A 26984-nucleotide genomic window follows, 5' to 3' on the forward strand; every position below is an offset into this window, starting at 1 on the left:
AGGAATGAAAATGAGGTCATTCCTATCAATCTTAGAAATAAAAAGAATTATAATAAAATACTACAAACAATTGTATGCCTACAAATCAGATTCTAAGTGAAATTGACAAATTCTTAAAAACACATAAGTCACCAAAATGGATTTAAGAAACAGAAAATCTGAATAAGACTTTTATAACAAGTAAAGAGACTGATTGAGTAATTAAGAATTTCTAAACCAAAAACCTCAGGACCAGACAGCTTCACTGTTGAGTTCTATAAACATTTAAAAAAAAAATTAACACCACCCTTCATAAATGCTCCCAAAAACAGAATAAGAGGAACATTTCCCAACTCATTCTGTGAGGCCCGTGTCACCCTGGTAACAAAGTCAAAGACATCACAGACCAACATTCCTCCCGACTGCAGATGCAAACAGCCCTCGGTGACACACCGGCTAGTTGTAATGTACAGCAGTGCATTTCAAGGATTATACGCCACGACCAGGTGCGTTTCATCCCAGACATGCAAAGGCGGCTCAACAATCAAGTATCAATCAACATAATGTGCCATGTCACTAGAATAATGGGAAAAACTGCCGTAACATCTGAATTGATGCAGGAAAAAAACATATGACAAATTCTAATACCCTTTCATGATTCACACACACACACACACACACACACACGAAGTAGGAAGAGAAGGGAACTCCCTCAACTAGACAAAGGGCATCTATGAAAAACCCACAGCTCTAGCATCATACCTAGTGATGAAAGACTGACTGGTTTCCCCCTGACAACTGGAGTAGGACTAGAATGTCTCTTCTTGCCAAGATAAAAGGCATCCTGATTGGAAAGGAAGAAGTAAAACTATCTATTCAAAAATGGCATAATCTTATGTACAGAAAACCCTAAAGAAGCCACATAAAAAAGCATTAGAGCTAATAAATTAGTGCCTCAATATTATAGACCATAAGATCAACACACTAAAATTGGTTGTACTTCTATACACATACAATGAACGACCCCAAAATAGAAAGATAATTCCACTTACATTAGCATCAAAAAGTCAAAATACTTGGCAATAAATTTAACCAAAGCAGAACAAGACATATACTGAAAACTGCAATATATTGTTATAAGAACATTTTTGAAAGACCTAAATTGATATTCCACGTCCATGAACTGTGAAGATGGCAATCCATCTTATGTTCGTGCTAAGACGGAAATAATTTTCAAATCGATCTACAGATACAGAGCAATGTCTATCAAAACCCAACTGCTTTTTCTACAGAAATGGACAAGTTCATCTTAAAACTCATACGGAATTGCAAGGGACCTGAATAATAAAACAACCTTGAAAAAGAACTGAGAAGACTCACACTTCCTGTGACTACAAAGCAATACGTCTAAAACAGTGTGGGACCGGCATAAGGAGAGCCATTACAGACCATTATACAGGTCCATTATAGACCTGTATTAGGTGTATAGACCTATCATAGGTGCCATTATAGACACCAGCATGCAACTGAGAGCCAGCAGTAAAGCAGTACATTTGCGCTCCACTGGTTTTCAACAGGCGCCAAGTCCATTCAATGGAGGAAAGTCTTTTCCAACGAGCAGTCTTTTCAACATAGTGTTGGGAGAACCGGATATCCACTTGCAAAAGGATACATTTGGACCCCTACCTCACAACATACACAAAATTCAATTTAAAATGGGTCAAAGACATACATGTAAGAGCTAAACCAGTAAAACTCCCAGGAGGAAACTAGGGGACAAATTCCTCATTATTTTGGATTAGACAATGGTTTCTTAAATATGACGCCAGAAGTACAAACAACCAAGTTTGAAAATAGATAAGACTTCGTCAAAATTAAAAGCTCTTGTGCATGAAAGGACACTATCCAGAAAGTGAAAGACAACTGCAGAATGGGAGAAAATATTTGGGAATCATGTATCTGATAAAGGTCTAGTATCCAGAATACAGAAAGAACTCTTACCACTTGGCAACAGAAAGACAATCCAATTAATACACATTTCTCTAAGTGTCTATTTTAAGAATATATACAAATGGCCAATAAGCACATGAAAAGATCCTCAACATCATTAGTCACTAGGGAAATGCAAATCAAAGCCACAGTAAGATACCACCCCCACCCTTTAGGATGGCTGTAACAGTAACCTTAAAAAAGGCAGGGGAGGAGGGACCGACAGGCGTTGGCTAGGACGTGGGGAACCTGAAACCCTCACCCACTGCTGCCATGACAGTAACATGAAGCAGCCACTGTGTGAACGGTTTAGGAGTTCCTTAAAACTCAAACACAGGATTCCATATGACCCAGCATTTCTACCCCTAGGTCTACACCACCCAAGAGCATTGAAAACGTAAGTTCGCACAAAAACCTGCCCATGAACGTCACAGCAGCATTATTCACAACAGCCAAAAAGCGCAAACAGCCCACATGCGCACCGACTGCTGAAGGGGTAAACACAGCGTGGTCTGTCCGCACAGTGAAACACTCAGCCACAAAAAGGAAGCGTGAACGAACCTTGGAAACACTTATGCCAAGTAAAAGAAGCCAGGCACAAAAGGCCACATGCTGTACGGCATGACTGCATTTTTATGAAATGCCCAGAACAGGCAAGTTCATGGACACAGGAAGCAGATCAGTGGCTGCCAGGGATGGAGGTAGGGGAATGGAGAATAACTGCTTGCTGGACATTGGGCTTCTTTGTGGAGCAATGAAAATGCTCTGGAGTGAGAGGGTGGGGATGACTGTCCATCACTAGAAATGCGCTAAAAGCCACTGAATTATACATGGTGAATCTTTATTTCAATTAAAAACAAAGAACGAGGCAGCTCCATATACATGGAAGCTCTCCAAGATATATATATTATTGAGTGAAAAAAGCAAGATATAGAACTGTATATAATATGCTCCCCCTTTAAAAAGGGGGGTTAGAGGGAGAATACAAAAGCATTTTCATCTAACATACATTTGCAAAAATATGTAAGAAACTGTTACCAGTGCACTGTCTCTGAGAAAGAGAACGTGAGGCCAAGGGGCAGGCAAGTGTGAAGGGAACTCTTTTCCAAAATAAGCCGCCTTGTACAGTTCACGTGCTGTACCCTGTATATATTGCCTTTCCCCTCAAAAGCAAATTAGCCTTTTAAAAAGGGTAAACATTTAAATAAAGTAGTTGCAGAATGAGAATACGCTCCTGGGAAGGCGGCTGATCCAGGCCGGCGGGGAAACTCGGGGAATGGGAGTCGACCTGGGTCTATCTAACTATGAGAGAGACTAGAATACCTTTATAAGGACGTAATCACGCATTTCCCAAATAGAAGCTTGTATAAGCAGCGCGCTGCTCACATAACAGAAACTGAACGGCAGGGAAAGTGACGACAGGCAAGGCCAACGACAAACGCTAACGGCACTGCACACGGCCCGGCCCACCTGGGCCTTCCCGCACTGACAGGTAACGGAGCTCTCCAGATTGAAAAGCCTTAAGAAGCCTTTGTAATGATGATTCAAGGAGAGAGTGGGAGACTGTACAAGACACACATGATTAGAGTCCAACGGCCCACTTCAACTCTTTCTCTTGACTCTGAAAGTCTCCCAACTGTACCACTATCCTTAAACATTACATGTACTGGTTTAACTCCTGGCTCACTAGACTCCATGCCCATTTAGAAGTGTCAGACAAAAAGAGGTTTTATCTTTATCCATGACTACCTTCAACTTACAATACAAGCCAGAGGGCTTGTTTTACCCACACTCCCTGGGACTGGTGAGGGGTCGCCGCTTCAGTGAGACCACCACCAGATTCCCTCCCCTCGTCTTCAGATTCATCACCGAAGCTGCTAGCGATTCTGGCTACAAGGGCAGAGCCTTCTGAAGCAGCTGGGAGCGATCGCCAGTCCCTCCTGCCCTGTCGTCTTTATTTCCAGAGTAGAAAAAGTAACAAGCCTGGGAAGCCGCACGTAGCTGCAGTGTTTGCAGTCTGTGACTTAATTTAAGGAAGTGGTCTACGCAACCTCAGACAAGAACTCAAATTTAGACTGAAGTCTTTCACCACCGATGCCAGCCTCTTCTGCTAGGGAGCCCTCACTCAGAGCAGCACAGCATGTGTGTGGCGGGCGCGGAGACCGACTTTGAAATACATATATAAATGTGTCATCACCGCGGGAGGGGAGGCTGGCACTATTCAGGCCAAAGACATTTTCTTCTGGTACCACCGCCATCTCAATTCTCAAAGGACTAATGGCTACAAACACTTTTTAAGAAATATTTTATTTATTTATTTACTTTTAGAGAGAAGGGAAGGGGGAGAGAGAGGGAGGGAAACATCGATGTGTGAGAGATACATCTTGCCTCTCGCACACCCCCAACTGGGGACCAGGCCCGCAAACCAGGCATGTGCTCAGACTGGGAATCGAACCGGCAAACCTTAGGTTCACAAGCCGGCACTCAGCCCACTGAGCCACGCCAGCCTGGGCCGGCTACAAAAACTTTTAGGGAAAGCAACAGTGAAATAAGGGACCTAAGTTTTCTTTCTAAGATGCCTAACAGAGCAGGACACTGCTCCCTACACCGGGTGTTTGTGATGATCTAACCCGGTGTCGAGGAACTGAGACCGACAGTCTAAGAAGAGTCTGGAAAGAGTTCACTGACACTGAGTCACACAGGAAGGAGAAGCCTTCCACTTACCTGCCACTACTACTTCCTCAACACCTCACTCTTCCCAGATGTGGCAGTTCAGACCTTGAACTCGGAGATCAGTCACAGCAAGAAAAATTCTGGTGTGATGTCAGATTAATGACAATTAACAGGGAGATAATGTTCTTTTCTCTGCACTGAAGAATAAGACTGATCCATTGAAAAGTTAATCTAACTCCATGCTTCGTTCCCAAAATATAATTAAAATATTATATATAAATTTTAAGAATGTTTAACAGCCTGTACCACTTCATACTGCAAAAGCAGTTCTATTTTGCAAGCCGTATCTATAGACAGATTTCATCAGATAGATGTGTAAAAGATAAAAAGAGAGTGAGATTTTTCTCCCTTCTCCCAAACTAGCTCCCTCCTCTTCTCCCCACCCCCAGTCAGCTGGGAAACAGGCCCAGATTCTTTCCAAGCTCCGTTTTGGAAGTAAGGCCCGGCCTTGATAAACACTCAGCCCAGGAAATGCTTTGGATCCTAGACCACTTAGAATACTCAGTGTGTCCTTTCCCAAGAGGTCTCTTTCAAACTCAGTCTGACAGGCAGTTTGGCAGTCTTACCTTCTCCCTAAAACCTCCTAGAACGTTTCTGAGAGATACAATCACAGCAGGCTGCCAACTACACAAGCGGTGCTGGTGCAGGGAAGCGCCACACCTAAGGCCGACTCCCTCAGACTTCAGGGAAAACTGCTGTTCAGATGAGTGCCCCACAGTGCTTGCTCCCATGGGAATCAGGGGTGGGGAGGGGGCAGTCTCCACTGCCACCTGCGGCCTGTGCACGCTTCCCTCACAGTGCCACCACTGTGGTGGCTGTTTGCTGCTGTTAGAACACAATGGCAGCTACTGTAGAATGGCCTGGTTTTAGCACTTCTGAAGTGTTAATGTCCTTGTCCCAACACAAATGAGAGACACCGATCGTACTTGTTTTTTACATGATTATAATTTCATGTCATTTCTCTGTGTCTTTTGAATAAGCGCACTGGCCCTGCGTTTGGGTTCTGTTCAGAATGTCCCCAGGCCCCAACAATTGTCTGTACCAGCAAGTTCTCCCCAGAACGTGATTCGTGAGTTCAAAGGCTGCATAAGGAACACCATAAAACACTCCATCTCAAAAGTGACGACCAGCTGCATGACACCAAATAGAATGTCAAGTTCTTCCACGGAGGAAGGGTCGTGTGAAGGCCTCCAGACCAAACCAAGTAGAAAAACAACAAAGAATTTTTAAACTTGTGAAAGTCATCAAAATTTTATTTAATTTTTGAGTGGAATCGTAACTACCAAATAACATTCCAGTAATATATGTGTAATAAATAATAATAAGGCACAGTTTATTCTGACTTTTAGAAAATAATCAATAGGGGTGTAGGTCAAGTGGAGAACAGCAAAGTAAACAGGTTGGGAAGAAGTGGTGCACATTTGGGGAGAACATATACTCTCCCTTTTATGTTTTTACTCATCCGTGTCCCATGCCAGTGCCATTTCCCCTCCTCCATAAACAGTCTTTTTTAAAAAATATATTTATTTTTAGAGAGGGGTAAGGAAGGAGAAAGAGAGGGAGAGAAACATCAATGTGTGGTTGCCTCTCACGTGGCCCCCACTGGGGACCTGGGCTTGCAACCCAAGCATGTGCCCTGACTGGGAATTGAACTGGCGACCCTTGGGTTCAGTCTGTGCTCAATCCACTGAGCCACGCCAGCCGGGGCTCCTAAACAGTCTCTGAAGTGACTGCTTTCTGGGATGGCTGATTAGACGTAAGAGCTCCTAACTGAATGATGTTTAATGAAGACCTTGATTTGGAGACAAAAAAAGATGATTTCGAAGCAATATTTACACCAACTTAAAATAAGCAAAGTAGCATCACAAAGCAGTTAAACTTTATTCCACTTCCAAGGTACTCTGTGAAGCCTTAGGCAAGCTAGCCCCTTACCAGATGTTGGCCAACAGCTGGGTTGCTAAGTTACTTCATTTATTCCTTGCAACAACCTTATTGCACAGGCATTGTCTGAGGCTTAAAAATGAAGCATGTGATTTGCCCAAGGCTACTGGTATGTGGTGGAACTGGGTCCGCTGACTCCACTGTCCCCAAAATGGGGACAAGAACAGTCCTGACCTCGTAAGTTGATTGACAAAAGGAAATATGATAACTCATAAAAAGTGCTTTGTGCTAGGGAGGATCCCCGAAAACTAGAATTTATTTATTAAAAAGTGTGTATTTATTCCTACATGACTGAACTTCAGCCACCTTCAGCGCACTCCCCATTGATGCAGGGCACCTACGGAGATGTTTTCCACGGCTCAGAACAGCCTTTGAATTGGTCGGTTTTGAGGTCTTTTAGAGCTTCTGCCGTTTTTCGGTTCACCTCTTCTACATCGGCAGAACATTTCCCTTTGAGGACTCTTTTCATCTGGGAAGGTGAAATGGGGTGAACAGGGAGGGTGGGGCATGGGGATCATGTGTTTTGGTCAAAACCTGCTAAACACTCAGCGCAGTGTGGGCAGGTAAGCCATAAATCACCCATGACGAAATGGGCAAATACGCTGAAAGAATCTTAAAAAAAATTCATTGAAGCCAAACACAGCCTCGCACAGCAACACCAGCGGTGCACTGATACGGATGGGCGCCCAGACCCACCGGGGAAGCCTAGACTGCAAGGGGCACACCCTCCAGAAGATAATTCTGGGTTTGTTTGGATCTCCCCTCATATAGTCCCTGCTTGACAAGTAGTAAAAGCTTCAGGAATTGACGAATCTCTCTATTATTGTTGCCTAAAGTCACCCAGCTCCCGGGCAGCAAAGCTGGAACTGACACCCAGGTCGGCTGTCCTCTGGAGCGCGCACTCTGACCGCAGTGTTTACCCACGGTGTGGAGTTTGCATACCTGACCTAGTTTCCATTTAAAAAGGCCAAAGGACAGAGGGACACTCCAAAGAATTATGTCCCAACACTGAAGCTCTAAAGCTAGCACTTGGCAGATTCTCATTCTAAAATATTTCTGGGAAGACTCCAAACACTGGGTGTGAAGGTTGCGCAGCCTCCCCACGTGCCCCGGGGCAGAGCCAAGGGGAGAGAGCCGGCCCAGGATCCTGCCTCCCCACCCCGAGCAATTCCCTCCTGTGTGCTTTATGGTTGACCTACTTTGCCCACAAAAAGATTTCAAACAGTCCCTGATTGTAAATAGGCCCAGTGTCAAAACTAAAAAAAAAAAATCACTACACAAACACCAAGGTACCAACAAGACCCGAGGAGCCGCAGCTGGGCTCCCACTAGAACTTCTAAGAAGGTGTGAAGTAAGCACGATGCAATCAACCAGCAAGATACTAATGCGAGCACTTCCCCCGCATGCCTGCTGCTTTTTATCAGGACGTCCAACCTCATTTAGTACTCAGAACACTTCACTTGCTTTACAGACACTCATCTCCTCTAGTTGGAATGGTTTTTCAAGGGTCAAGTAGGGAATCTGATGTTAACTTTGTAACAATGCAGAGACAGGGTAAACCATAAACAATTAAATACTTCCTTCCTCTGGTCTTCACCCATTCTAGATACATGCTACTTTCCAGACACCCCACCACTTAGTAGTTACTCATTAAATGTTTGTTAAAAGAAACTTTGTAGACCATTTAGTCTAAACTTGGCCCCAATAAAGGATTCCTTGTAAAGCACCCTAGAAAGACTACCATTCATCATTTGCATAAACACAGCAACACAACACTTACCACTTTGTGAAGGGGCCTAATTTATTCCCTTATTAGAGCGTTTTCACGGCTACCGAGCTCCTTTCCAAGTAGCAGCAGCAGTTGACACCACAACTAACCTCTCTGAGCACTCAATCTGCACACCCTTCCCAGCACTTGCCACGGCAAGAAAGTGGCAAAGCCAGGACTGGAACCCAGGCCTCCAGCACCCAGGCTCTTAGCCACTGCCCTGCTCCACCCACTGGCTCCTGCGCTGCTGCCCTCTGAGTACAAAAGAAGCCTTCTCCCCGACAGGCCTCGAAGTTCAGGATTTTCCATGTCCCTTCCCGATGGAGAGCTGACATCTCACCACAGCTACCCACACAGACCCCCGGCCTCCCACGGAAGCCTGTGTCCTGTAGGCCCTCCACCTGCGTGGCATCTCTTACTTCAGTCTGACTTTCAGAAAGGCCACGCTCTCGTTCCACTCTCTTTACATCATTCCCGCATACCCCTCTCCCACCTGATCTTCCAGAGCCGCTTCAAACTAAGCCTCCCCGGAGACCTCTGCGGCCCCGGGACTGCCCTTCTCTGGAAAAGTCCAGCACTTTTCTTAATGAATGCCTCCCTCCCCTTGTGCTGTTACCTTCCCAGGAGAGAAACCGTGTTTCTGCAACACTCCTCTCGTCTTCACGCCTGCTGCTCAGTCAGTACTGGGTGGAGCTCGTGTACACGGCTTTGGCACTTCCCTCCTTTAGAAATAATCTGACTAGAAAATTAATATCAAATTCGGATGCAAAAAGTAGGAACTATAAAGAATCGAGCCCAGTTAAAATACTAATATGCTTATTTCTTCTTTATATTTTTCGATAGTTATATATTTCTTTAAAACAAACCAGACAGATATACTACATATGTAGAGTAACACTGGGGTAAGATGCATTTCTCTGGGATTTGTTTATTTAAAATGATTATTCTCTAATTGGGCACCTTTGTATTTAACAAGCTATCAGATTATCTGAACTGGACTCGTGCTAAGTGTCACGAAGTTCACATCTGTTAATAAGAAATAGGCTGCGTCAACCAGGAGAGGCTGATGAGATGTGAAAACAAATGAAGGACCAGAGGTTTGTTCCTTGCTCTCGTGACAGATCCAACGTAAGTTGGGTCAGGCAGAGGGGGACCCTCTGGTCCACTTAGTCATTCAGGGATTCTGGCTGGGAGGGGCGCCACCCTCTGACACCCAGTTCAGGATGCCCCACAGCAGAGCTGCAAGCTCTTACTGCTTCAGCCCCAGACTGGGACAAATCACTTCCTCTCACCGTTCTCTAGCAGAACCAACCACGGAGTGGTCCCACCTAACTAGAAGGCAGCTGGGAAATGGGACACTGTCAGTGATGTTTCCGCCACAAAGGTAGCTCTGCAGCAACCCCAGATTGTGTGAAAAAGTAAAGTGCCCAAGAGCGCATACACTATGCTATCGCCTGTGAGAAAGGGAGGGGAGAAGGCACCAGAAAACCTCTGGAAGAATACAGGAAAAACTAGTAATACTGCGGCAGTAAGAGTCACCTCTCAGAAAGCAGGCTGGCCGACAAGGGGCTGCGGGGTGGGGGAGACTTATTTTTAACAGGCATCCTTTCATATCATATGCACGCATTATCTATTTTTAGACTAAAATAATTTTTAGACTGTGATATACGTATTTCAAATGAATGAATTGGGGTTTTTTCTGAATAAATTTCAATGTATTCTAATATAAGAAACACCAAATCCTTGACTCATCCTGCCTAAAATTATACACCTGGCGTGACAGTGACAGAATCACACCCTTTGGTAAACCCTGAGACCCCGCACTGGCTTCTAGTCTAAAGAGAAACATCACTGCTAAGCACGTGATGGGAAAAGTACTTAAGTCGATAAACTGACTCCTTTTGGAAGTTATTTTCCTTTTATTTCAATTTAGCAACCATTTTCTAAAGTAAAACTCCTTTCTTAAAAGTATATTTTTTGCATTGTTAAGCTGAACCCTATACAAATTTCAGCAAACAAACCCTCCTGGGTTTTCAAAAAGAAATACAACACCACTGTTTCCCAATGCATTAAAATATGGAATGTACTGAGAGACGGTCCTTTCCAAAATTGTAACTGACACCCTCGAATAACAGCGAAATATTTGGGGTGTCAGACGTGCCAGGGGACAGACTTTGGGGCTCCTGACAAGATCGCCCAGCTGCATAGCGCTCCGTTCATGCGGCTGTCTGAACCAGCAGCAGAATCCCACTGACATTCAGCTTATGAAGTAAGCCATAAATTATGCAATAAGTAAACAAGCCAAGTCTCTAAAAAGACTTCCATAATTCATTTCAATTTTCACATAAAAAAACGGGACTAAAAAAAGAAAACCCAGGCTCATATCAACCCATTCACAACATTCTGAATACCAGGCTCCAAGAGAGACAGTATTCCATCAAGGTTATGTGATATCTTTACAGGTTTTATTTCTAAATTTATGCTAAGCATATCACACAGCTCTACTATATCGAGTTGGTACATAAATAGCCTGTGACTATGTCTCAAGCACAATATGCTGTCCACATTTATATTTTAGTGGAAAATCAACCACCATGCATTGCTTTCAAATATCAGCATTATGCTTTCTAAACTCAATGTGTTTGGGTGTATGAAAAGCGTTTTCCTTATCAGACTTGCTGCCAACAACTGAGGCTCTTCTGAAAGGTTCCAGGCACTATCATTTAACCTGTCTTTAGCTTCCAAATGGGTTCATTCAACCAATATTAACCATTTCTAAAAATGAACTGTTTCTCATCTTTCCCCTCAATCACTGCAGTAAAACAAATAACGGGCGTTGCCAAGCCTACGGTGGTCCTGTATAATCCGTTATTAACCCTATCAGGTAGGCCAAAAAGTCCGTTTAGCTTTTCTCCGTAAAATAAAAGACACGTTTTTTCATTTTCACCAATAACTTCATTGATTTGGATATTTTGAGTACGTCAGCTATCCCCCACTATTGGCTTCTAGTGGACAGAGGCCAGGAGCGCTGCTGAACATTTTCCACCGCATAAGACAGCCCCCCAGCAAAGAATCATTTGGCCAAAATGCCAATAGTACCAAGAACCTCCTCAAACCATTTCTGAAATGTTCGATCAGTCACAGCACCTTCTCCACACACAGCACAAACCTTTTTGTGTGTTTCAGTCGTGTTTTCACCTTCCTTGAAATAATAAAGCACAATACATCGAAAATGTTCCTCTCTTCTTCCATCTTCAATATTAAAATGGCTGCACATAAATTCACCAATTTTGATTTTTAAAAACGCATCCTGATATGACAGCTGTCACAATATGATCTAACAAAATTGTTCCGAATGAAGTTAAAGACAACTACTAGGGCCATTATAGGGAGAAAACAAACAAACCTTTTGGCCAACCCAATATATGATGAACCATTAATTATTACATTGCCAACACTGCAACACAAGACCAAATGCAACATGAATTTAAGACAAAAACTAAAATGAAGAAACTCTCCGCCGCACTCCGTTGTGTGTGAACTGAAGACAGACGGCATCGACTGGCGGGCGTGCAAACAACTGTCAGGACTGGCGAGTCGCAGGCAGCCACACTACCACGGGTCACTGATTCAGAGGCACTTTTTAAAAAACATTTTAACATCCCTGAAATCTTCAGACGAATCATATGTTATACTGTACCTACCGGTGTTTCTTTTTTAGTGGTTCATAAAGCAATGGTGTGACTTTCAATCAAAGCCGACTGAAGAGTCCCTGATATACGACAATGGTAATATTGGCCAACAAGCATCAGACACTGACTGTGCACCAGACACTACATGCGGGTTATTTCATTTACACCCTAACACTGTGAAGCGGCTCTCCTCATTCTCCCGGATTTTACAGTCAAGGAAACCGAGGGATGAGGTGACTCGTCTAAAGGCACAGGCTGGCTCCAGCCCAGCGCTTCCGACCCCGCCTCACAGACTCCAGGGAGGGAAGAGCTTTGGGGTCTGAGAGAGCCAGTCATTTCTTGAATCGTGGTTCAAAGCTCAGCCGAGTATTCTCTAGGCACATTGTTTTATACATATGGGAGTGGAAATACAGAGCTCCAAATATCAAGAACAGATATATTAATTTAAAGTCTTCATTATAGGGAAGAGTTGGTAAATCATCTATCTAATAAAAAATTATACTCTTGCATAAATCCAAATTTTTCGTTCTGCACAACCTGAATTCAATTCACAAACACTTAACATGCATTTTTCTTTCTTAAAATACCCTATTGTCTCTAGAGAAATGATGTAAGAATGCATTCCTACGATCTGAATTTTTGTTTAAATCTTAGTATTGAAACAACCCCAAATAAAACAACACTCTACAACAGCCCAGACATTCAATAATCCGGATCGACAGGGATCGAATTTGTTGGGATGAGTTTACATATAAAACCACCATTCCTAACTTTTGGCAAAAATGTCTGGCACTCTTACAAGAAACACATCTTTGCTTCACACTACTGCAAAGAAGCTATGCTTCCTCTTCAGAAGTTCATTACACGGCGCTTTGCACCCTGACACTCAGCACATGCAGAGCTATCTGTAAAAACCAAACGGGACTGTCTACCCGTTTGGTAGTTGCCTTCCTAGCGCCCAGGCTTCCTGCTCCCGCAGAGGCCCCAGTCCCTTGTGCTGGGCGGGCCTGACATGACACCACGCTGGTTCCCAGGACGGACCCAGCACATCCCATCACCCTAGTCACAGTGGTTGGTGCAGGGACGCACACGTGACCCGAATTAGGTCAACCAGACGAGAAGCTCCAACTCCAGGACTTCAGTCGCAGGAACGAGCTGCTCGGCTGGTTGAAGCTTGAAGCAAACAGCCATGGGAGCGGCTTGCTAGCGACCTTTCGAACACAAGGGAAGGAGCCAAGAATGGCTCTGCGGTCACAGCTCTGCGAGATGCAGGGACATCAGGTTCTTGGCCATGCCACTGGAACTACTTTTGGATTTTCAGTTAATTTATTGAATACAATTTCTTACTGAGCCAATTTAAGCTAGGCATTCTGGTAATTACACCCAAAAGCATCCTGTTTTGAAAAAACTAACACAAAAATCAGTACTGGGAAGTGTGGTGCTGTAAACAACATGGAAGTGAATGTGAAATTTGCTGAAGAAGGGAGGCAGGGTGACGTTCAGTGAACAGCCTACGGCCCCAGCCTGGTCATGCAGTAATGAAGAAAGAGACCATCGGACTGCGGCCTGGTGTGTCCACCAAGACTACGAGGAACACTAAGGGACTTTTAGGAAAGACTCGAGATAAGGAAAGGTTCCGGCTACTTCTCACACTATTTAGTGAGGACTCGTAAGGAGGGAGAGAAAAGGGAAGAAAATACGCCTTTGCTGATGAAGGCCGCTTTCGGCTACAAACTGCAATTGGAAGAGACTTGCGGAGAGAGAACTGGCCAAATTGTAAGAGAGGAAGGGAGGTGGTAGCCTGGGCAGAGGATAAGACTGTGGGGTAGGGTGGCCAAAAGACTCCTGACCCCCAGGCATCTGGAGGTCAAATACTCTTGTTAGGTATTCTTATCCTAAGCATGGGAAAGGTCATTCCAGATGCAACTGCACACTGAAGGCTGTGAACGTGGGCCAAATCCTAGGAACCCTAGGAACATTTCGGGCTTTGGTTCAAGCCCCTGGATCGCCCAGAAGCCAAGGAGACTAGGTTTTTTGGGTGTCAAAGAGGCCCCAAGTCTGGTGACAGCCTGTGATTACCCAGTCCCCAGCCCCCTAACTCACAATGGGCCAAAAAGGAGTGGACTACTGAAACAATGCTGCCTCCAGGAGGGGAACCCTCCGCGGGGACAAGGGAGAGGGCGACACAGAGGAGGTCAGACGCAAAGGGGACAGGATTACAGAGGGAGTCTGGTTTTATGCTGGGCGGGAAGCCACTGGAGGACTTGAAGAGAGGGAATGGCAGGGTCTGACTTACGCTTTGAGAAGATTTGAGACGGGAACAGATAGTGATTGCCAGGCACCCCAAGGACGGTGGAGAGGGGAGGGTGTGGCTAAGAAGGGAGAGCACAAAGGAGCTCTGTGGTAGCAGTACAGCTGTGACTGTGGTGGTTACACAAGTCTACACACGTGATAACACTGCACAGCACTCTCCACACATGCATGTACACACGTGAGTGCACGTGCGACTCGTGACGTCTGGATGGGCACCGTGAATCACACCAACCGGACAGTCAAGTCCCTGGTTTGGACAGTACACTGCAGTCACGCGGGATGCCAACACGCGGGAGGCTCAGCGAAGGGCAGCGAAAGGACCTCGCTGCACGTTTCTTTGCAACTTCCTGTGAATCTACGATTACTTCAAAATTAAAAGTTAAAAACATACTGCATATTTCAAAGTTGCTGAACTACATCTTAAAAGTTCTCATCACAAGAAGAACCAATTTTCTGTACCTGTACGGTGACAGGTGTTATTGTGGTGATCATTTCACAGTGGATACAAATGTCAAATTATGGTGTACACCTGAAACCAATATAAGTTATATGTCCATTAGCCCTCAAGTTTTAAAATAAATTTTTAAAACTAAAAGCACAACTAATAACAAGTGTTTTTACAATAATAAAAAATTAAATAGATAAAACTCACACATGTGTGAAAAGTATGTATCTGTCTCATTTTGGACCAGATAAACTGAATTTAGGTTTATAATACAGCAGTCGATATAACTCTCTGTTCATATTATTTTAACCCAGTACTAGTTATTTGAAAAGCGAACAAGTCCGAATCTACACAGGCGATCTCAGGAAAAAACCTGGTCTGCAGATAAACTATTATATAAGTAATAATTAGAAACTACTCACCAAAACAAGTTATTCAAGTTTTGACTAAAATTCTTTTTTAACCACACGTCACGCCCACAGGCAGACTAGATCTGTAAATACATGGACATACGTGCTAGAGGCCAGGAGGTGGGGGCTGCAGGCAATCTCAGTTTCAACAAGCCCGCTGGGCGACTGACGCCCGCCTGACACGCGCCAGGGTGGGCCATTCTTGCCAGCAGGGCGATCGGTACCGCCCACATGGGTGTAAAACGGTGTCGTGGGAGAGAAAACCCTAGGTATTTCAGTGTCTACACCAAAGCTGTGCCCTACAAAAAGAAGAAGAAAGTTGCCCTGGCCGAGTAGCTCAGTTGGTGAGAGTATCATCCCAATACGCCACAGTTGCGGTTCCAATCCCAGGTCAGGGCACATACAAGACTCAACTAACGAATGCATGAATGAGTGGAACAACAGATTGATTTTTCTCTCTCTGCCCCCTCCCACACTCTCTAAAATCAATTTTAAAAAATTTTTTTAAGTTAAAAATAAAAGATGTCTAAGGCTGCCATTTAAGGTATGGATTGGAGAAAAGTGAAAGTAGAAGCAAAACCACAAAGTGATACCATGCCAGCCCCACCGAAAGGGTTAACATGAAAAAGAAAACCCGAGTTGGCAAAGATATGGGGCCACCGGCACCGCCGCACGCTGCGGATGGGAGCCCGCATCAGCACGACCTCTCTGGTAAGGCGTTTGGCAGCTCTGCTAAAGCTGAACACCTCTGCCCCAGCACTTCCATCCCTGCCGGTACGCCCCGCGGAAATGCACACACAGCCCCACCAGAAGACACACGTGAGTGTTTCTAGCAATAATGCTCCTAACAGCCCAAACTAGAAACCACCCAATTGCCCATGATCCAGTAGAGGGATAAATTATGGTATACTCACATAATAGAATACTATTCTGTAAAATGGATGAATGACATAGAACCAAACACAATGATATGGGTAAATCGCATGAATATAATGTTGAGCAAAAGAAGCCAGCTCACGAAAGAACACATACCATGTGATTCCATTAACGTGAAATTCAAAACCAGGCTGTCGTGAGTCAGCACACTGACCACCTTTGGGGGTGGGGAGTAGCAACTGGGAAGGGAGCTTGTCGGGTATTTCAGGAACTAGTAGCTTTCTATTTCTTGATACAGACGGGGTCTTCCAGCACTACCGACATCCTGGACTGGACAACTCTGCTGTGGGGTCTGTTCCATGCACTGCAGGATGTTGAGCAGCACCCTGGTGCCTACCCACTAGGTGCCAGTAGCACCCACAAAGTTGTAATGATCAAAAATGTCTCCACACGTTGCCAAATGTCCCTTGGGAGGCAAAACTGCTCCCAGGTGAGAGCCACTGATGTAAGTTACAGTTACACCGGCACATTCAGTTTATAAAATGTCACCGGCAAACTGCACGCCGCTCTTATCTGTATGTATGGATAGTTCAATATACAGAAGCAGAAAACCATTTAGGAGACAGCTGTTGCAGGCATCCAAGTGAGAGGTGACGCTGCCTAGGACTAGGGTGACAGTGGTGGAGATGGAGGGAAATAAAAAAATTCAGGATATGAGGTAAGAGCTGACAACTTCTAGAGAACAAGAGAGAACAGAACCAAGGAGGACTCCAAGTTTCTTGTCTGAGCAACTGACTGGTCGATGTCATTTACTAAGAGCATCATAGGGAATGGTTATGGGGGATAATAAAATCATGAGTTATCCCGAGGCAACCAATGTGCTGTTCCTGTACAAGAAAATGTAACATGTAATCTGGACTACAAAGACTTCTATTTCCCAATCTCGACTCTTTCAAATATTCTTCTTCAATTTGGTCCTCTGATCTCTGTCTACCATTGTACACAATTACACTTGGCACTGGCCACCACTAAATCACCAGATCTTGAGGAGCTCCGTGCTACGCTGACAAGGCAACTGGCCACCCTCAGCAGCCAGCCTGGAGCTGGAGCTGGAGCTCCAGGCCATGGGCACAGAAGCAGGGCGGAGGAGCCACACCAGCCAGGAGCAAGAGTAACGTTAGCAAGTCACTTCCCATCCCCCCTGCAGGGTCAGCCAAAGGAGTACTTTTACAATCAATCTTTTTACATCTCTGAAATAAGAAATAAGTAATACTGTAGCAGAATGGTTTGGGTTGCAAGTTAACATTTAGATAAAAAAGGGCAAGAAGCATCTGCCCAAGCAAGAGGTGATCACAGTAGTGGACAAGGGGAGAAGACACAGCCCTGCTAACCTGTGGTGGCAGAAATGACAGGACTTGAGGATAAATTAGATACGAATGACAGTGAGTCTTGATTTTAGTTGAGCAACTGGGTAGACCTAATGAAATAGGGAGAACGAGGGGGAAGAAGATTTCTGGGGCGTGGGATCAAGACCATCCTGGACCTGTAGAGTGGAAGATGTCGACCCGGCACATTCAGGGGAGGACAGCAACGTCCCGTTTCCAGCCCTGCGTGATTCTGGAGGAAAAAGCGCCCTTACCTCTGAAAAGCTCATGTAATTTAGTGTGAATTAGCCTCACTAAAGCCCAACGAGGTCCCTTGAGTAAATGTGAGCCTTCTCCTGCCCGGGACTCCTGATTTTTTTGTAAAGCATGTGAATTTATTAGAGCTGGGTTAAGTGTACTTCTGAGCATTTCTTTAAAAATCTTAACATGAAATGGTTACCCATTTAGGACAAGAGGAACTATTTTCTCCTGTAAAATGTGTTTTTAAATAAGAAAACTGCATGCTAACATACTTAAAAAAAAAACCTATAAATAAAAACACATGGAAAAAAACCCCAAAACTTTTTTGAGCCTGGCTTGATATTTTGGCTCAAACGAGGAAATGTATAGGAGAACTCTTTGGAAACTATGAAACATACAAGATTTCAGGTGTTAATAACACTGACCTGTATAAACAGGCAACAAGCAATTCTCAAATCTATAATTTGTAGGTAATAATATGTAGAAATACAATCCAGTAAAATTTAGGATATTTATCCCAATGATCTAATAGGAAAAAAGGCAATAAATTACCTACAGTTACTTTTTCTTTTATAGAAAAAGCAAGAGGCAACCCCAAATGACACTCCAAATAAAAGATGCAAACCAGCACTGCTGTTCAGAATTAAGACCCCAGCCTCTCAAAGGCCTCACCCTAGAGAGTAGGTCTAAGGAGGACCAGATTTCGGAATCTGGAAAGAATCATTGAGGCTTACTTTAATACCATGCTGGAAGCTTTTTGGGGTTTTTTTTTTTTTTTTTTGGAGCTGGGGTGGGGGAATTTCAGTATCAGAATAAACATATGCTCTGGGAAAGTAAGTTCGTTCAGACCTACAGAGTACGCAAAGTATTTTACTCTCTAGAACCCAGGAATCTTCCCGGTAAGGAAATACACATAAACGCATGGGTACTGGACACCCTTAGAAAGTATTTTACATCTGTGAAGTACACTGGCGCAGTTACTTTGAATTTGCAGAGCACCTGCCGTTGAAACCAATTACTAGTGGCAATAAATGTACTAGTTGTTCTAAGAAACTCTTAAGAGCTGTAGAGTCTTTTTTTGTTAACATGTTTAACTGTTGGAAAGAAGTATATTACGTTCAAAAGGGGAAGAGAGGGGAGAGATTAAACAGTACAGAAGGAACACGGTGGAAAGACTCTCCCCTGGATGCTCAGGCTCCAGAGGAGATCACAGTCAATATTTTCAAGAGTATCCTTGCAGTGATACAAATACACCTATAAATCCACTTTTATTTTTGTTGTATTTTTCAAACAGCATGTACAATATCCACTCTTCTGAATCACGTTTTCCCCCACTCAATAGTATGTCTTGGAGAATGTTCCGCACCAGAATATAAAGCACTGTTTCATTCTTTTACCAACTGCCCACCCCTGGGGATCGCCCATAATTCATTTAACTAGCTCTCTGTGTATGCACATGTAGGTTGGGTTTAGTCTTTTACAATTTCAAACAATGCTGCAATAACACTGCACGTAACACTGCACGTAAACGTGTGAATACGTCTGTAAGAAAAACTCCTAGGGGCAGAACGGTGAGATCACAGGTACAGACATTTATCACCTGATACCCACAGTCTATTGTGTCGGTGTACGTGTCAACCACCAGTGTAAGGAAGTTTCTGCTCTTCTATACCTTTGTCACAATGACGTATTTTCGAACTCTGGTCTCTGCCGATCAGCTAAATGAAAACTGTTTCACCTTCAGTTCTAATTCGTATTTTGTTTAGTTATGAACAGGGCTGAGTCTTTTCATATATTTGAAATCTATTTTCACTCCTTTCTGTGAATTGTCCATATTCTTTGCCAAATAGATTACTGGTCTTTTACTGATTTTGTTTCTTTTTTTTTTTTTAAGATTTTATTTATTTTTAGAGAGGAAGAGAAGGAGAAAGAGAGGGAGTGAAACATCAATGTGTGGTTGCCTTTCGTGCCCCTGGACTGGGGACCTGGTCTGCAACCCAGGCATGTGCCCTGACTGGGAATTGAACCAGGGACCCTTTGGTTTGCAGGCCTGCACTCAATCCACTGAGCTACACCCACCAGGGCCTTTTACTGATTTTGAAAGCTCTTTATGTATTAAGGAAGCTAGACTTTCATTTTCATACAGATTGCAAGTTATTTTTCCCAGTTTGTTTTTGCATATCAATTTTTATCCATTTTATTTTTCCATGGAGAAATTTTCTATTCAAACACTTAACTAAAGGTTTCTCTCTCTCTTTTGCTTATAATTGTTTTTCAGCTGATTCTTTTGGATTCAAGAAATAAAATCATATCTCCTGCAAATAATAGCAACTTTGCTTCCTGCTTTCTCATGTTCTCCTCTAGTTAGTAAGGACTGTAGTAGTACACACCCCTGGATTGTTCCTGATTGGAATGTAAACGCTTCCAAGGTCTCATAACTGAAGATGATGCTGGCTGTGTCTCGTAACACAATTTCTCTCAGGAACTTTCTGAATGCGTAGAGAATTTAACAATTCGTTCTCGAGTATTATTTTCCCATGTTTATCAATAGGTTCTATAGCTTTTCTTCAGTGTCAATGTACATCATTAGCTTTAGCATTTATTCGATGGTTTCAGAATAGGAAGTAGCAGGAATCTAGGGTTCTGCATTCACACTGTGTCACTCTATAAATAATTCATAACTAACCCATCACACTAATTAATAGCAAGTCGTTGTGTAATGTAAAAAGGCAGGTATCTTGCACGACAGATAGAAAAACTGAGCCATCGAAAGATTGTAATTCCGCCCACCCCCCCTCTTCACTGTGGTACTTTTGTGAGTTCGAAGTACACAGACCTCTGATTCCCAATCCAGTGTTTCAGCCACAAGAAAGCACCGCGGCCCTTAGAGAATTTAGCAGATGCCCAACATACGAAGAAGAAAGCAGGCTGCAGCTACAACCCTCCGCTTCACAACGGTCTCTTCCAGGCTCACGAAAGCAGCCTCCAAGTTGGGCTCGGGAGCGTCAAACATCTGAAATGCATCACCCAGCAGCCAGCACAATAGGTTCATACTCAGTGATACACCATGTTGCCGACATTCCTCAGCCAATTAGAATTCCTTTCAGCTGCAATGGAGGTGAACACAGCTGGAATTACAGAGTGGGGTGCAACTCCAGCCGCACTGATTATACATTATTTAAGCCTTGTTTTAAAACAATAAAAGGATTTTTCCCCTTTAATCCAGAAATATGGAAACAACATTCCACTTAGTTTAAATATCTAAATGGAGTTCAATTGCATCTGTAGACACAACAGTAATTCCAACATTTTAAAAAGAGTTGCCTGATCCACATGGGTAGGAGCTTTCGGGTTTTTTCTAACATAGCTCTGCAGCTCTCCTCCGACCGGAACGGCCTTAGGGACCGGTCAGCTAGAGGCAGAGTGCCATGGACAGCAGGCCACTTTAAGTTCGGGGCTTTCTCTCAATAAAACGCACAAGTCAACCAGTAATTTCAGTTGCTCAGTGACCAAAACAACCCACACATTTTTAATTCTCTGTTTGTTAAAATGGTTTTGAAACTACAAAGATTTGATCCAAGTAAGAAAAATTTGATTCTGAAAAATTTGATCCAAATAAAATTACAAGAATTTGATCTAAAAGTTAGGATTTCTCAACTAGAAAATACAAAATTATTTTACCCATTTCAGAAGGCTTTTTGAACGTCCCTTTCAGTCTGGCACTCGCTAAAATGCACAACTCAGCTACTTTAACTTTTAACCAGTGCCCACGGGCGTGTTACACAACAACCAGTCTAGCTGCCTGGGTCATTAGCTGATGGGTCAGTCTTTCTTCCTTTTTCTAAATTCATGACGAAACACTCCTTCACCAGTGACTCAGCCCCCAGCACCTGCCTGGTCACACAAGGTCCCACACTAGAGCCTGGCGGCGTGGTCAAACAGAGAGGATGAAAAGCCGTAGAAGAGAAGGAAGAACCCCGAGTCCAGAACCCACTGTCATGGGTGCACAGGAGAGGTTTTGATCTGACAAATAACCTTGAAGTCACAAGTTCTACTCTGCCAGGTCACAACTACCCTAACAGTACAGACAGAAATAAAGCACATGAAGTATTTCACTTCTCAAGTCTGCTAGTTGGGTCAAAAAAATTAAAAAGAACAAATGAATTAAAAAACAGGTTTTTCTAAGACAACACAAATGTGATCAAATCACAAATAAAACCAATAACTGTCCTGCACCTGGCAGAATGTGACTCATTTTAAAGTATCACTGTAGCTTAAGTTTTGCAATAGTATTTGATTTAACCCACACCACATCCTTAAAGAATTCCGCTCAGAAAAGTGCCTTTACTGTACCTCATAAACTTGAGGCTGACCCTGAGACAAACACATAAACTCAGGTGCAATGCAAGGCTGAACACTGAAATTCCATCTTACCCGAGTTGCAAATTGTTAAAAGTTTTACCTGCCTGGAGTAAGGGAGGTTTTTTGCTGGCACAAACTGACACAGACAACACTGTTCAAACAGCTTTATCTTTCTTACGAGAGACATAACTATTTCTAATCAATCAGGTCACCTGACTGTCACTGGTCAATTAAAGTCATTGACTACTATTTCTCTCCAAGTGGCATCATCTGGACACCAAAACGCAGGCCAGCCTCACACCACCCGCGCTTCAACTTTAAAAATCGCCTCCCCCCACATGCTATCAAGGAAGGTCTCCCTCCCTCCCCTACGTGGAGCTGGGTTTTTACTCTCTTCACAATTCAGTCACGATCCAAAGATAAACAAAACACAATAGGGTCAGAGGACTTCAAGGCATGGAAACAAAAAAAGTTCAGACATTCGGTGTTTTCGACTAACTGGTTAATATTATAATAAAATGCAGTTTGTTTGAAGAGCGCTGTGGAACCCTTAGAGCTCAAAATTCCATTCTTTTACCCAAAGTGGCCTAAATAACATATCTGGGATTCATTTGTGTACCACATAAGAACAAAGTTTTTGCAAATCCTGCTTGAGTTGAAAATAAAAATGTTTCCCAAGTGTTTGATTTGCCAGCGAACTCTAAAATGTCTGTAAGGTAATGCTCTTTAACAAAGATCACTCTATTTTGAAAAGATCACGCTCCAAACCTACTGACACCTTTAAAAACTTTTATCCTGCTAAATTACCACAAAGACATTCATTAAGATTATATTCTTTTAAATATAAATACTCAAACATTTGCCCTGGCTGGCGTGGCTCAGGAGACTGAGTGCCAGCCTGCGAACCAAAGGGTCGCTGGTCCGACTCCCAGTTAGGGCACAGGCCTGGGAGGTGGGGCCAGGGCCCAGTTGGGGGCGGGCAAGAGGCAACCAACCCATCCATGTATCTCTCACACACAGATGTTTCTCTCCCTCTCTCCCTCCCTTCCCCTTCTCTAAAAATAAATAAATTAAACAAAAAAGACTCATTCTTCTACTGTTTAGGCCAAATTTCCAAAGCAGTTCAACAACTGCCCAATAGTTCTCAAAAACAAAAAGCGTTCCACAGGAAGAAAAGAAATCATAACTGTAATCAATACACAAAAGTAATGCTTGTCATAAACCAAACACAAATTTCTGAATATCAGGATGGAGGCCTAACAGAAAACATAAGCACCCAATGATAATTTGGAATAAGCCAAATGAATAAGTCCTGTAAGAAGGAGAATCAAAGAATGCTTTATATGAAGTTGAAATCTCATTTTATATATGAGGAAACTGAGGCCCAGGAAGGTTACATAATTTGTTCCATGCTGTGCAATTTATGGTAGATCTGACAAAATCGAGTCTCTTCGTTCTAAACCCAACGTTCTACTCACCACCGAACACAACTGCAGTTGTGGACCCCACAGTTCTAACTGCTCTTATAGCGCCCATGTCTTCATATGGAACAGCTCTCATTTCTAAAGGTCATTCTCTCTAGTATCACATGTGGAAATAAACTTTGAAACCTGTAACAAAAGTACACACTTTTGAAGAACGGCTAGCCAACTTGCCGGAAGTGAAGGTATTCAAACTTCCCCTGACAACCAGGAGGCCGAAGCCCAGCCTGCCTTCAACACGATACCCAGCATTCCCACCTGAGTTAACGTCCAAGAGACCGCTGGCGTCCCCTGGGCGCACAATCCTCCCGGACGCTCAACCCTGCTGCAGGGACAGCCGCCCTCCGCTGGATGGTTAACGACACCAGCAGGGGAAAAGGGAAAGGTTCTCTGGTCCTTCAATATTAAATGATATTAAAACTCTTGAAGCATTTCTGAAACATGTCCGCATCTATTAACATCTAAATTCCTGAATCAAAAGCAACTGGGGAAGACAAACCAAGCCCTCCCTTTCACGAGGAAAAGGCCCACACCCAGCCCTGCCTATTAGGATTAATACATGTACACCTGACACAAACGTTGCAATTAAAACCTATTACATCTAAAACATCAATTGCCTTTCTACAAAACTCACAAGATCAGTTACTTTTGCTTTTAACAAGAAAACTGAAACCATTCCGATGTCAATTATAGATTACTTCGTAAATGAAAGCCAAATTAAAGTTGTCAGTAATTAAAGTTTTACAAGCATTACAAAGTCAAAAAGTGGCTTTTATGTAACCATAAAATAACAATGTACATACTGCATCTACAGAGGAGGAGTGTTTCCTACCTGCCCCGGACTACAGGACCACGTTCCTCCGGGAGCAGAAACCCCGGAATGTGCCTGCTACCTTGCAAAGCCAAGGTCTGGGTGTGGGGCCAAGTCATCATCTGATCTGGTCGTATCATCTGATCACAACCTGATCTGATCTCTTCATGCCTAGAAATGTATAGCTCTTCTTGAAACAAAAAGAAGTGGATCATGCAACAACTGTGACTTTCAAAGGATATTTTAGTTTGAAACAATCACCCGTTTCTGTTTTCACAGATGTATCAATGATTTAAGGCTATGCATCTGCCACAAAATGTCCATGTGCTCACTGTCTCTCTGAAAGGGACTCTAACTTTGGAGTCCTCATCAGACGGGCCACTGAACAGAAAAAGCCAGGGGAAAACCCCCTACAGGGATTAGCCTAAACTTTTTATTTCCTTTTCAGAGCTGGCAGTATTCGAGTTTGGAAAGTCCCCCAGCAGAACGGTATTTGCAACACTACGGCCTCAGCTATGAAGTTGAACGGGGAGGCGAGCGGCAGCCCCGCAGGGGTGAGGAGGGAGAAGGGGCAGAAGAGGACGCGGACTGGCCCAGGAGCCTGGAGCCCATTGGCATCTGCACACCTCCACACCACCCACCACGCCGCAGGCCCGCAGCAGAGCTTCGCGCTCACCCTCGAAGGTGGCACTACAGAGCCACCTAGGAGACACAGGCACGCATCTCATTGAAGACTACATGCGAGTGAATCAAGGAGCCTGCAGTCGTGCAGCTGCCAAAGCCTCCAGAGTGTGAGTGTGTGCGTGTGTGTGTGTGTGTGTGTGTGTGTGTGGCGGGGGGGGGGGGGGTCAACGCCTAATCCGGGCTCAAGGGTTGGGGGTGGGGGGCGATGGTAAAGTGCACTGCAGACAATGCAGAAAAGGAAAGAATGGAAGCAGCACAGTCAAGGGCAGACGGCGGCCTGGCCTGAGAGCGAGGAAGTGGACTAGACCGAAGAGGGCTCGACCGAGGGGAGGCGAGGAGGACGGGCCGCGGTGAAGCTCCTGGGCAGGACCGAAGCATCGGAGGCCGAAGGAAAGGGTGGAGGCCGCCGGGCCCACCGAAGCAGGGAGGCGGGCCGGGTTGATAAGCGGGGGCGGGACTAAGGAGAAAATGAGGGGCGGGGTTTAGGAGAGAAAGTGAGGGGGCGAAACTCGGGGAGAAGAAAGGGGCGGGGCCCGAAGGGAAACAGCGAGGGGCAGAGGGGCCGACCCCGCGCAGCCGGAGAGAGGACAGGAGTAGGCGGTGAGGGGCGGGGGCGGAGCGGCCCGGCGGGTCGGGAGAGGCCGGGAGGCAGAGAACGGGAAGGTGGGAGAAGGACGGGGCGGGGCCGGGGGAGCCGCGAGGGGCAGGTGAGGGGAGAGGGAAGCGAGGGGCGGAGGGGGAAGGGGAGGCGGGGTCAGGAGGGGAGAAGCGACGGGACACCGGGGAGGAAAAAGAAGGGGACGAGCAGAAGGATGGAGGGGTTGAAACGGGGCGCCAGAAGGGGAGAAGCGAGGGGCAGGTGGGGGAGTGAGGAGGGAAACCAGAGGCGGGCGGCGGGGCGGGGGTGGGGGTGGGAACGAGGGGGCGGGGCCGGGAGACGCGAGGGGGCGGGGCCGGAGGGAGCCGCGAGGGGCACTAGCCCAGGGGGGACGAGGTCCTGGGACGACGGCCGGCGTGGGGGAGGGCCACTTCAGCAGGGCGCCCTGCGGGAAATTCCGGGACTGCCGAGGGGCCCGTGCGGGGCGCGAGTGGGCGCTGGGGGGCGGCGGTGTGGGCCTCCCACCGGCCGTACCTGTCAGACGGATCTTGATGCTGGAGCCGTTCCTGCGCGTCCCGGGGTTCGACATCTCCCGCCAACGATCGGGCAGCCGAGGATCCAGCGCCGCCGCCCCCCGGCCCGACCCGGCCCGGCCCCGCCGCCGCCGCCTCAAGGTTACGGCTCCGGGCTGGGCGCCGGGGTCCGAGCCGGGACACAAACTCCGCGGCCCAGGCGTCCGGGCGGCGGGCTGATGCTCGAGCCGAGGGATCACCGCTCGGCCCGGCGCCACCGACCCTCGCTCGCTCCCAGCCCAGTCCGGAGGCGCCGCTGCCGCCGCCGCCGCCTTCACCACCTCAGAGCCGGACGCCCGCCGCCCTCGCTGCTTCCGCCGCCGCCGCCGCCGCCTCCTCCCGCAGCCGCGCGCGCCCTCACCGCCTTGCCGGCCCGGCCCCGCGCGCGCCCGGGCTGTGCGCCCCCGCGCCTGCGTGCGCGCGCGCGCCCGCGGAGCACGTCGGGGCGGGGCGCGGCGCGAGGCAGCGTTGCTCTCCCAGCCTCCGGCGCGCGGGGTCGGCCCGTGGTGTTCGAGCTTCCCGCCCCTTCCCGGTTCGGGACGAAGGAGATCAGCCGCCGCGCCCGAGCGCTTCCCGGAACCCCGCGCTCGGAGGCCAGCGCAGCGGGCCGCGGGTGTACTGAGACCTGGCCGCTGGCCGCCAGCACCAGAAGTGACCGAGGCGGGCGGGACGGCGTGGCCGGCGCGCGGATCTCCGCCACATTCT

General features: G+C 45.7%; 1 protein-coding gene across 5 annotated transcripts in view; it reads right to left on the reverse strand.

The window, feature by feature from the left end:
* Nucleotides 1-26641, reverse strand: part of SMURF1 (SMAD specific E3 ubiquitin protein ligase 1) — a 103982-nt gene extending 77341 nt beyond the window's left edge. For 3 of the 5 annotated variants that reach the window (XM_053912566.2, XM_053912563.2, XM_053912562.2), the window contains exons 1-2: nucleotides 26242-26641; nucleotides 23612-23743 (exon numbers count right to left, since the gene is read on the reverse strand). In XM_053912566.2, the coding sequence (XP_053768541.1) occupies nucleotides 23612-23693 (82 nt within the window). In that variant the 5' untranslated portion in view covers nucleotides 23694-23743; nucleotides 26242-26641. The remainder of the gene's footprint in view (nucleotides 1-23611; nucleotides 23744-26241) is intronic. The other 2 variants (XM_053912565.2, XM_053912564.2) reach the window with 1 other exon arrangement.
* Between the last annotated feature and the right edge of the window lie 343 nt (nucleotides 26642-26984).

Source organism: Desmodus rotundus, chromosome 10, assembly GCF_022682495.2.
Source record: "Desmodus rotundus isolate HL8 chromosome 10, HLdesRot8A.1, whole genome shotgun sequence".
NCBI lineage: Eukaryota > Metazoa > Chordata > Mammalia > Chiroptera > Phyllostomidae > Desmodus > Desmodus rotundus.